The sequence below is a fragment of the Dromiciops gliroides genome, chromosome 1, assembly GCF_019393635.1.
Source record: "Dromiciops gliroides isolate mDroGli1 chromosome 1, mDroGli1.pri, whole genome shotgun sequence".
Lineage (NCBI taxonomy): Eukaryota > Metazoa > Chordata > Mammalia > Microbiotheria > Microbiotheriidae > Dromiciops > Dromiciops gliroides.
In genome coordinates, this window is record NC_057861.1 from 459,318,162 (window position 1) to 459,330,729 (window position 12,568).

General features: G+C 37.6%; 1 protein-coding gene across 1 annotated transcript in view; it reads right to left on the reverse strand.

Annotated features, from left to right (window-relative positions):
- The window catches only part of ELL2 (elongation factor for RNA polymerase II 2), a 96,236-nt gene that overhangs the window by 26,048 nt on the left and 57,620 nt on the right, over window positions 1–12,568 (reverse strand). Inside the window, exons 3-4 of the mRNA XM_043976290.1 lie at window positions 9,917–10,038; window positions 5,198–5,361 (exon numbers count right to left, since the gene is read on the reverse strand). Coding sequence (XP_043832225.1) covers window positions 5,198–5,361; window positions 9,917–10,038 — 286 coding nt within the window. The remainder of the gene's footprint in view (window positions 1–5,197; window positions 5,362–9,916; window positions 10,039–12,568) is intronic.

The following is a 12,568-nucleotide window of genomic DNA, read 5'->3' on the forward strand; positions in this document are numbered from 1 at the left end:
TGAAACCTGTGGGAGAACCTGATTCTCTTTCCAGATCCAACTTCTAATCAATCCCTAGAGCTCTTTATATAACTGGTGGCAGCAGATCTGTGTTGTGTGACCTGGGGACTGCTCATCTGAATCTATATTTCACTATATTAAGATGGATACCTAATACTATGAATCCAAGAGCTTACTGACCTTCTACTCAATGAGACAGAGAGTAAAGACTCATTCCCCATGTCTAACTATCAAATAAGCAAGCTGAATCTGAGACAAGACACCATGTCACAGAAAAAGTAGATATTGCCAACTGGCTTTCTGAATTTGTTTTTCTGTCCCATAGGGGTGGGGGGAGGGGAATGAAAGACAATGGCTTTGGCAATATAGAACCAATGCTGGACTTTAAGGTAGCTTATTCGGTACAACTAAATATGACAAAAATTTTTTGAAAGGCAAAAAATACATATAAATAAATACATGCAAGTATATAAACAAACATCAATGACATTTTTTTTAAAGGGGGAAATGGGAAGGCACAGCGCTGGAAATTATATTGGTTATATTTACTTATTTAGAAAATTAATAGCCAGCAACATGAACACCTTGAAAACAACTATATAAAAATATGCTTATAAGCATTAACCAGATCACACAGATAGAATAAAGTAAAAAAACAAAACAAAACAAAACAAAATAAAAACCGAACAAACCCAACAAAGAGATTAATTTCCTCTTAAAGGAATAAGAAATTTGGTGGACTAGTAAAAGGAGCCATGACCAATACTGCCTTAACAAAGAGTATATGTATAAGAAAGACTCACTTGTGAGAAACTTTGTTACTAAAAGTAGAAATATAGAAGGGATAAGAATATGTATCCCCAGGGGCAGCTAGGTGGTGCAGTGGATAGAGCACTGGCCCTGGAGTCAGGAGTACCTGAGTTCAAATCCAGCCTCAGACACTTAACACTTACTAGCTGTGTGACCCTGGGCAAGTCACTTAACCCCAACTGCCTCGCTAAAAAAAAAAAGAATATGTATCCCCTTCTAATGTCTATCTTTCTCTTCTATTCAAGCTGTAGATAACCCTTACCCTAACCCTCTCAATCTAGATAGGTCAGTCTTGCTTCTGGTGGGATGAGTCTCTCTACTCAATGATATGGCAGCAAGTGTATAGGCGTTTCCCCTACTCCCAGGTGCCACTGTACTATAAACCATGGCTCACTTTTTAGAGTCCTCTATTGGAGACTGAACTCCTCTGTTACTGTCAGATCAGAACTTTCTCTAATTCTCTTTGTTTCCAGATGGACCCTCTATGAAAAAGAACTTTGGTTTCTTTCTTTTTTTTTTGAGAAGCATTTATTGTGTGTGGTTTTTTTTTGGGGGGGGGGGCAGGGCAATGAGGGTTAAGTGACTTGCCTAGGGTCATACAGCTAGTAAGTGTCAAGTGTCTGAGGCCACATTTGAACTCAGGTCCTCCTGAATCCAGGGCCGGCGCTTTATCCACAGCACCACCTAGCTGCCCCCAGAACTTTGGTTCTAAGGCACCATTGTACTGACTTTGAACTTGGCTCTCCATGGTACTAACAGGTAAGGGGCATTCTGTTTTATGAAAACTGCACAACTTTCAAGGACTACTTGCCGATGACAAAATGTGGGTAAGAAAAGAATCAGAAATAACCTTGAAATTGGGAGATGTGACAAGATAATTAGAGAAATGACTGAAAGAGATATGATGCTATAAGGATTAAATATAAATGAGATAGCAATATGGACCTCTTAAAAAGCATTATAATAAAGATCAGACCTTTATTAAAGCAGTCTGTCCAGTTTTGAACTCAGATGAGAAGAACTGGAGAGGATTCAGAAGAGAGCAATGAAAATTAGAGGGTTGGCATACAAGCCATACAAAGAAAGGTTAAAAGGACTTCAGGTCATTTAGCCTGTGGAAGAGAAGCTGAGGAAAGCTGTAACAACAGTGTTTAAGAACATGAAAGAATATGGTATGGGTGATTGTAAGCAGTTCATTCAATGAGGATTAGGACAAGCGTGAGAAGTTTAACTATCAGTCTATGAGAATTATTAAGCATCTCTTATGTGCCAGGCTAAGTGCTGGGAATAGAAAGAAAGACAAAAGACAGTCTGACTCTCAAGGAGCTCATAGTCTAATGGGGAAGACAATAGGAAAACAATTATGAACAAACAAGACATATACAGGCTAAATTGAAGATAACAGAGGGAAGGTACTAGCATTGAAGGGCATCAGGAAAGGACTTCTTGAAGGAAGTGAGATCTTAGCTGGGGCTTGAAGAGGAGGGAATATTTCATACATGAGGGACAGCCCATCAAAAAAGGAGGGAGATGAAGTGTCTTGTTTGAGGAACAGCAAGGAGGCCAGTGTCATTCCACTTCAGAGTAGGGAGGAGAGGGGAGGAGGAAGGTATAAGAAAACTAGACAGCTGGGAGGGGGCCAGCTTTAAATGCCAAACAGGGCATTTTATATTTGATACTGGCAGTGATAGGGAGTCAGTGGAGTTTGAATAGGGTAGTGACATGGTCAGATCCTGAGTTCTAAGAAGATCAATGAGTGGAGGATAGCCTAAAGTGGGGAGAGATTTAGGGTAGGGAGACTAACAAGCAGGCTCTCAAAATAGCTTGGTGTACAATGATAAGAGCCTGCACCAGGATGGTGGCAGTGCAAAGGGGACAGGGGAGCTTATCTAAAAGATGTTGTGAAGATGTTACAAATTCCTAACTCTAACAGAATGACTTAACTGAAGTGCTAGGAAATTTTGCCAAGGGAAATTGTTAATAGCAAGGTTGACAATAACTGTCTGGAATGGTTGGGTGCAATTATTACTAAAAATAGCACACCACACTTAGACACAGTGCTCATGGATCTTCCTTGAAACAGGGAGACTCAATAACCTTGAATCTCCTGAGTCCTTAAGTTATCTCTTGGAAAGATGGAGCTCAGTCACCAGTGACACCAAGCTACAATGTCCTTTTTTTTGGAGGCTGAAGTAACTTGGTTACTTTTTAGTACCATTATATAATACTGAACTTGCACCGTGTGGTGTGTAGGAAGCTAGGTGTTTCGAATCCTGTGCATGCTAACCACAAAAGCTCTGTTAGACTAACAAGAAGTCTATTTAAAACCTCCAAACTATTCCCAATATGAAGTCAAAGGTTTTAGTCAGAAAACCCATCTCTGATAAGCAGTCATATTCTTTCAACTCCTCTCCACCCACTCCTCCCCCTCCAGCCCCAATTGATTTCTCTGTTTTATAATAAATCAAAACATTTTCCAAAGCATTTTCAACTGGCTCTGTGACTGGTAGAAATTCTTAATTTGTTTTGTATTCTACTTCTATTCTCCCTGTCCCCTATCCCTACCCCTACCCCCAACTCCTGTCCCAGAGACCCAGCACCTCTTCCATGTCCTAACAAAATCCAAATATATTTCACTTGATTTTTTTTTCTCTTTTGGTAGAGCAATGAGGGTTAAGTGACTTGCCCAGGGTCACACAGCTCATAAGTGTCAAGTGTCTGAGGCTGGATTTGAACTCAGGTCCTCCTGAATCCAAGGCCAGTGTTTTATCCACTGTGTCACCTAGCTGCCTTCCTCACTTGAACTTCAATGATAAAACTTTTAAGACATATTGCATAAAGAAGTTACCTACAATGTCCATCTCTATTACTTTTAGATAAGCTTGTTCCATATCAAGTTAAAAGGGGATGGGAAATAACTTAAAATGAAATCAATATTATACTGTGAATCTTAAAAATAATATCAAGGCGGGGCAGCTAGGTGGTACAGTGGATAGAGCACTGGCCCTGGAGTCATGAGGACCTGAGTTCAAATCCAGCCTCAGACACTTAACACTTACTAGCTGTGTGACCCTGGGCAAATCACTTAGCCCCAATTGCCTCACCAAAAAACAAACAAAAATAATAATAATATCAAGATTAGACAACTGGCACATAAACTTAAGTCAATTTTGAGGATAAAAGATTGTTATTTCACTCATTAGAAGTGGGGGAAAATGCTCTTTGGTGGCTGCTTGCTGAAGAGAACTTGGTCCTATGTGTACAGACACCTGGGGAAGTTATGAATTGTTGTTAAACCAAACTAAGTGTATCTAAGCTAAGCACTAGTTCCCAGGAGCATTGGCCTTATTCCAAAAAAGTGCCTATTAATGACAGAAGTGTAGTTTCTAAACACTGATGCATTGTAGCTGGCTCACACATAGAATGAAAAATACAGAAGCAGAATTATACTCAGTCACGGAAAGATGAAGATTAAGGGGGCTTGGTCCTTAGAGAGGCTGTCACTGCTAGAATTTCAGTTTTGAAATAATATTTCACTTTTTAAAAAAAGCATACTTGTGCTGTTTAAAACTGACAAAGGGTTCATCTTAATTTCTGATGGTATTAACAGTAATTAAAATTAATATACCAAATTAGGTCTCTATGTCAAGAACATGGTCAACAATCACCTTGTTGCCACTCTGATGGTCCCTTGTTCTGGTGGTTTTGTTGAGTGGAACTGGTAAAGCCTGAATTTGTAACCATTCTTTTGCATGCCAGATAAAAAAAGCACTAGGATACTAGATGACAGCCTTAAGTACCAAAGAGTAATTAGATTTCATTCCTTTAGTGCCTGTACCCTAAGGCTTTGTCATGGGGAGGAGACAAAAATTCCTTTCTAAGTGTCCACTACAAATATGAGGAAAAGTCTGCAATGGTGGGTTGTGAATCCCTCTCCCCCAATCTATTAATAGAAAAATTTTTATTTAAAAAATAATTATCAAACAGTAAGATAGGAACCATCCAACATTTTTCATTATTAAAATTACATTTTTTGGTGGCAAGGAAGCACCTCTCATGTCACTTTTTCAGATCTTAGGATATATTTTGTAAAGCAATATAGACTAGCTCTACTAGGTATAGTTTGAGAAAAAAAGTGAAGAAAAAAAATCACTTTAAATAATTAAGTAAAAAAAGCTTTTTTAAAAAAATGGTATTCTTATGGAATAATTTTCACCTAGATAACATAAAACTTTATTTCATATTTGCACACCCATTTTTCCTGACAACCACCTTTTTTGATTTGATATATTAATAATGGAAGTGGAATTTATACATGGCAACCTAAGCCACTTCAATTGCTCTTTATGAGAGGGGTTTAAAAAAAAAAAAGGAAGCTTATACACACCTACAAATGGTCCACCAGGTTTTATAACCTTTGTACTTCGGTTACGGGATTCCTCTTCTGCCTGGGTCATTCGTTCTCTTGTCATTTGATAGGAGTCATTTGTTGCACATACTGTAATTTTATCTTGTATAAATCCCAGGCAATTGAGCTGTGAGGCACCAGAACTGCAGAATAACAAAGTAGCTATGTAAGAGATGACTATTTGAAACTTATTTTTTGGTAAGTAGAGGCAATCTAGAAGTTGAAAAATCATTCTTTTCTTGTATCTTCCTCTAATTTCTAACGTTCTTATTTTGTACCCTGAAGAGAATGGGTAAGATGATTACCTCGGCTTTGTGGAGAAGGGGAGCCATATAAGGTTACCCTAGGTCTATAGCAACATATGAATGCCACATGTTCTTAAGAATCCTATCCTCCTGATTCTTACTAGACCTGAAATGAAGTCTGTATTTCAAAGCGACTTTTAAATAAACTCTTTACGGGACAAATCTTTTAGCACTGGGCTGAGTAGTGAGATGGATCTTGAATTTTAATTTGCAAATAGTGGGTGACATAATTCTAGCAAGCACTAAAGCCTGCTTTATTACCCTAGGATCCTCAAGTACCTTAGAATTTACATTTGGTTATTTAAAACTCATTTGTGGGAGCGGCTAGGTGGCCCAGTGGATAAAGCACCAGCCCTGAATTCAGGAGTACCTGAGTTCAAATCTGACCTCAGACACTTGACACTTACTAGCTGTGTGACCCTGGGCAAGTCACTTTAACCCCCCTTGCCCTGAAAAACAAAACAAAACAAAACAAAAACAAAACAAAACAAAACTCATTTGTAGGGAATGAATAATTGGCAGCATTTTAACATTTTAAAGAAAAAGTGACTATTTAAAAAGTTTAAAACTTAGCTATAGGTTCTTAACTTTCTTTAAGCAAGTTATACTGTCATTGGGTGTAACTTAAATACAAGGGAAATGTAACTATGGGTTGATTTTAAAATGTTGCCTAGTTTGAAAAAAACCCCACCACTTTTATAGTTTTAAAAATTGACTTTGAAGTTGTTTTAAGAACTGCCTTACAAGTGCTAAAAATTGTACTTCTCAAATGTGTTAGTATCATTTATTAGGTGACATATGGCTAGAAATAAGGCAAGTGAGATGTTTGGTTTGTGTTTAAGATTCAACTCTAACATAAGATGGAGTAACAGCTGGAGAGAGATATTTCGGGTGAATATTTTCCTCTAATGCAATATTACTATGGGTTAAATTTTGTTTGACAGCTAGGTGGTGCAGTGGATAGAATGAGCCTGGAGTCAGTAAGTCCTGAGTTCAAATATGTCCTTAGACACTAATTAGCTACAACTTTTGGCAGTTCTAGTAAGAATCAGGGGTAGAGGATTTTTAAGAATATGTGGTGCTCAGGCAAACACAGTACACAGCAACAGCAATACTATATGATGAACTGTGAATAACAGTTATTCTCAGCAATACAATGATTCAAGACAATACCCAAGGACTCATGATAAAAAATGCTATCGGCCTTCAGAGAAAGAACTGATACAGACCAAAGCATACTATCCTTAACTTTTTTTTTTTTGGTTCCAGTGTTCTTCCACAAAATGACTAATCTCATTGCTTACTATCTCAAGAAAAAAGGAAGGGAAGGAAGGGTTAGAATTTGGAACTCAAACTTAAAAAAAGTTAAAAATTGTTTTTACATATAATTGGGAAAAATATTTAAAAAAGAATATGTGGTGCTGATATTTTGTGGCAAGCAATTTAACTTCTATTTGTCTCACTTTCCTCATCTTTAAAATGGGAATAATAATAGCACCTACCTTCCAGGGTTGTTGTGAGGATCAAATGAGATATTTGTAAAGTACAGTGCCAAGCACATAGTGGAAACTACATAAATGCTAGCTATTATTATTTATACAAAATTGATCATTAACAATCTCAGCCAATTAACAAGTATATATTAAGTACTTACTGCAAGCCAAATACTAAGTAAGCCAAGTGCTGGGGATACAAAAAGATACAAACCCCACCCCCCAAAACCCCAAACAAGCAAAAACAATGGCTATGCCCTCAAGGAGTTCACATTCTAAAGTAGGAGATAGGTCTTAACTATGTACCTCCAGGACAAATATTATGTCAATGGAAAGTAATTTCAGAATGAAGGCACTAGCAGTTAGGGGAAAGAGAAAACTGGCTTATAGAAGGTAGGATTTGAACTGAGCAGAGAAAAAAGCCAGAGAAGTCTAGAGGCTGAAGTGAAAAGGAACATTCTAGGCATGGGAAACTAAGGGAAACAAACAAAAAAATCCCTGTATAAAAAAACTCAAACAAACCAATACTTCCCAGTGGATAGACTGGTTATTTCAAGGAATACCAAAAAAACTTTAGTTAGTCCCTTGGAATTTCTGGTAAAAAAGATGTCACTAGTCTTTTCTTTTCTTTTCTTTTCTTTTTTTGCGGGGCAATGGGGGTTAAGTGACTTGCCCAGGGTCACACAGCCAGTAAGTGTCTGAGGCTGGATTTGAACTCAGGAACTCCTGAATCCAGGGCTGGTGCTTTATCCACTGCGCCACCTAGCAGCTCCCCACTAGTCTTTTCATATTGCTCAGTTTATTTAGTTGAAATACTAAGCTAAAGGCTGATAGTTAATAATTACTGGGATGGATAGTGCTTAATAGTTAGAGGAGACCAGGGTAGCTAGTCTAACACATTTCAGTGAACAGTCAAAGAAAAGTAAAATACTTTTAAATATAAGAAATAGCAGGGTCTCGAGATTCCTTTCCCAGTACTAATTTGTTGTATGGATTGGCCAAAGTATACCTATGGGCTAATTTCTATTAATGATTAGCCTAATAATGTCACATACTTACACAATAAAATGTCAGCTGCAAAGGGAGAAAATGTCAACTAGAAAGTTAAGGTAGCAGATTTGGTGGAAAGATAGGAGTCAGAATTATTATTCCTGAAAGATTACAATAAATAAATGACAATCATTGCTCTAAAAAAACCTCATTTTCCTTAATCATTGATTGCTTAAAGACAGACTTCCCTAGTGTCTTCCCAGTAATATCACTTTAGGTCTTTCAAAGTACATAATTACAATTCAGAATGGTATTTTTCTTTGTGCTTGCTTTATACACAAAATGAAACTCTAGCTTCTTTTGACTCAAGGTCATGGAATGACCACCCTCCAAAGGGGAACTTGAAAAGAAAAAAATGCTAATCAGAGAAGTTAATAAAGGAATCCAGTCAACTGGTATTTACTGAGGTCAGGTTATGAGTCCGGTGTTATGTTCAATGAGAGAGAGTAAATATAAGGAACAGTCTCTCTCCTTCAAGTTTACCCTGTTGTTCACAAGATAAATTTTATAGACACAAAAAGATCAGAAATCATCATAAAAATCCTAGGATGTCATCATATGTAAATCATAGAATAAATAACATGCTGACTTATAAACTATAAATGTTTCAGAGTTCTCACTGATAGTTGATTAGTTAAGATGTACCAAATTACAGAAGTCTGAATCAGAGACACAATTTCTGTTGATTTCACATTGACCATCTACAGTGAGGAACAATAAGAGTAACAACCACCATGATGATAGTAATAATGTAGCTAACATTTATATAGCACTCCAAGGTTTCAAAAGTGGAAACTGATAAGTGATATTATACAATTAATTGCCTTATCTATAAGATGGTGTTGAGTCCTTTAATAAAATGAAAAATTTTCCTAAAAGAAATCAGTTAAATTAACTGACAGAATGTAGAAATATGGTATTTTGGACTGAGAGCCAGGAAATTTGGATTCTAGATCATTGATATCTTCTAATTGTGTGACTACAGACAAGTCAAAGTCTATAGGTTTCAGTTTCCTCATCTGAAAAAGTGAGGAAATTGTTCTTGATTACTATTAAAAATACCTTTGGCTTTGATTATATGACCCATTAATCAGGGAATGTCCCTCAGCAAGGCCTGTCCCCACCTTCACCCATTGTTGAGTTCCTCCTCCAGCCTCCATTTTGTGCAAGGGTCAACCTTCATTCTCCTCCTGGCACTGTTTCTTGACTTCTTCTAGACTTCACAACCACATACCTGCCCTGGGTCCCTTTTCCCTGTCACTCCCTCCCTCCTGCCCTTTTCCACCTCCCTTTTTGTGCGTTCTCTTCCCCTATAAGAATGTAAATTCTTTGGGTGCAGGTGTAGACTTTTTTGCTTGTGTATCTGTATCCCCAGAGGTTTGCATATATAAGTGCTTAATTAATGCCTGCTTTTTACCTTCCTCTTATGCTTTAAAATAAAATTTCAATTCTGTGCATTACTTCTCTACTCTCAATCACTACTGCCTATTTTTCTCCCCACGAAAAGTAAAATATTCAGAATGTTTATGAAATACTCTGAGAATCAGGGCTGTGATAGGACAGCTGGGCAAATGCTAGAGGCTATATACTGAGAAGTGGCCCAGCCAACTGAGATTTAGGAAATACTAAAGCTACTTTATTGAGAAGGAAAAGGTATAAATTCTCCAAGAGGCTCTTTGTCAATTAGAAGTATAATGTTAAAAAATATTAAATAGCCAATCTGTTTGCTTTGAAAGACGGCATACTCCACTGATTTGGCATTAAAGTATCCTAACCACCATTCCACAGTTTAATACAAGTCTGAGACATAAATATAAACAATTTCCCCAGATCATGACAAACAAACTTACCTTGAGACAGTTTGCTGGATGCAGTCAAAGCTTCCCTGAGGGTTATCTTTGCCAACGTTTGACAAATAGAAGTTAAAGTTATGCACTTCATTTGGAGGATCATTTTTGGGAATTTTGACAAGCTAAAAAAAAAAAAGAGAAACATCTTAAATTCAGCATAGGACTTCATAACAAAATTTGTTATATCCTAAGTTAAGTTGAAGCCCTCCTGAGAGGTATGTTCATACTAAATTACAAATTGTTAAGTTCAAGACATTTGTCATTTGAAAATAACTCATTTGGCATTCACCAAAGATTCTTACTTGTACCCTTTTCTGTAAGTATAATTGTTTTTCATAAGGTTTCATAGATGAGCTGCATGTTAGCTAAAAGGAAGAAATAAATAGTATAGTAACTATCTTAAAAATCTTCTTCTGATTCTCCTCTGGTTAGACTGCTTCTCCTTGGTTTCCTTTGCTGGATCATCAACCATGTCCTGACCACACATCCCCAACAAGCAATCAACAAACATTTATTAAGCCCTTAATATGTACCAGGAACCATCCTAGCCTCTTTTCTTCTCTTCTATAGTGAACTCATCATCACTTCCCACTGGTTCAATTATCATCCTTATGTAGATGACTTCCAGATCTATATATTCAATATACCTTCCTAAATTCCAATCCCATATTGCCAACAGTTTTTTGCTTGATGTCACGTAGACATTTCAAAAGCTACAGAACTGGGGCAGCTAGATGGAACAGTGGATAAAACACTGGCCTTGGATTCAGGAGGACCTGAGTTCAAATCCAGCCTCAGACACTTGACACAACTAGCTGTGTGACCCTGGGCAAGTCACTTAACCCTCATTGCCCTGCAAAAACCAAACCAAAACAAAACAAAAAACAAAAGCCACAGAACTCATTAACTTTCTTTCCCCTCAAACTACTGCCCTTTTCTGGCTTTCCTATATCTGTTACTGGTGCCGTAATCCTTAGTGTCACCTATTTTTGTAGCTACCAAAGCAACTTCACACTCCTTTAGTCTCTGACAGCCCATTTCCGATCAGTTTGCAATTAAAAAAAATTAACCTCTATAAAATCTCTCACCTGAACCCTTTCCCTCCACTTACTTACACAAACTGTCCTTTGGCATTTAAAGCCCTTCACAATCTGACTCCAACTTCTTTTTCCAGACTTCATTTCACATGTCTTCTCTTCAAATGTCCTAGGTTCCAGCAAAGCTGGCTTTCCATACCAGCATTTCACCTTTGCTTTTCTGAATGCCTAACTTCCTTCAAAGTTCGGTCCAAGTGCCAAATCCTTAAGTCTTCCCTAATTCCCTCCCAGAAGACAATGCTGCATCTACTAAATCACTTTATATTTATTTTCTAATTCCTTGGCTGTGTATCTGGGCCTTCCCTCCCACCCCCAACCCTAGTGGACTCCAAGTTCCTAGAAGGTAGATATCCTTGGTGTCTAGTTCATAATATGGGCTTAACCCTTGTTGCATGCTTATTTTAAAAAGGAAATTTAGCATGACTGCCTCCCAATAAAGCTGTGTTAGTTTTTTCAAAAAATATTTTTACAGATATGTTTCCCCCTTTCCCCCTCCCAGACAGTAATCCCTTATTTATAAAGAAAAAAAAAATTGTCAAAATAATAACAGCAGCTAGCATTTATATAGCTATAATATTTGCAGAGCACTTTACACATGTAAATTATAACAACCCTCCGAGGGAGATAATCAACATTCACAGTATTCCACTTTTACAAAGAGGTAGGGGATGGTGTCTTGGAGCCAAATTTGAATTGTAATTTCTAAGCAATTTCTTATTAATTTAATTCTTATTCAATCCCTACAATCAGCCAGGTATTATGCTGGCAGTGAGAATACAAAACCAAATGTCAAAACAGTTCCTTACTTCTAGGAGCTTACATTCCATGGGGGGGGTGGGGTGGGGGAAGAGAATACATACATATATATGTTAATACAAAACAAAGTAAATATAAAAGAATTTGCAGGGAGGCATTAGTAGCTGAGGCTGAGCGAAGGTCAGGAAAGGTTTCATGGAGGTGATACCTGAACTGAAATTTGAAGGAAGCTGGGAATTCTAAGAGGCAGTGGAATGCATTCCTGGCACAGGGCACAGCCGGAGCAATCACTGGTAGGTGGGCGATGGAATGCCATGTATGCCATGTAGAGCAGTATTTAATAAGCCAGGAAAGGCAGGCTGGAGCCATTTTTGCAAGGTTTAAATGCCAAAGAGAAAAGTTTGCTTTTAATCCTAGAGGTAAAAGGTCACCATTCAATTATCCCTATTCAGAGCCTGCCTCTACATTTCCAGACCTAACCTCTCTCAAATCCTGTCTTGCCTTCTGGACATCTCCCCCATGAGTATCACAAAACTCAATCATTATCCATAATTCACTTCCACTCCCTGACAAACCACCCCCTTTCAAAACTTTTATCTATCTGCTGGAGGCACCATTATCCTTCCAGTTACCCAGGTTTTCTAACCTTCCAACTTTCGACTCATACTTGACTCTTTCATATTCCTTACATGCCATATCCAGTCAGTTGCCAAGTCTTATTCAATTCTACCCACACCCTACACTAGTGCTTTCTCATTCATCAAATTATCTTCTATTTACTTAGGATCATTACAGAATT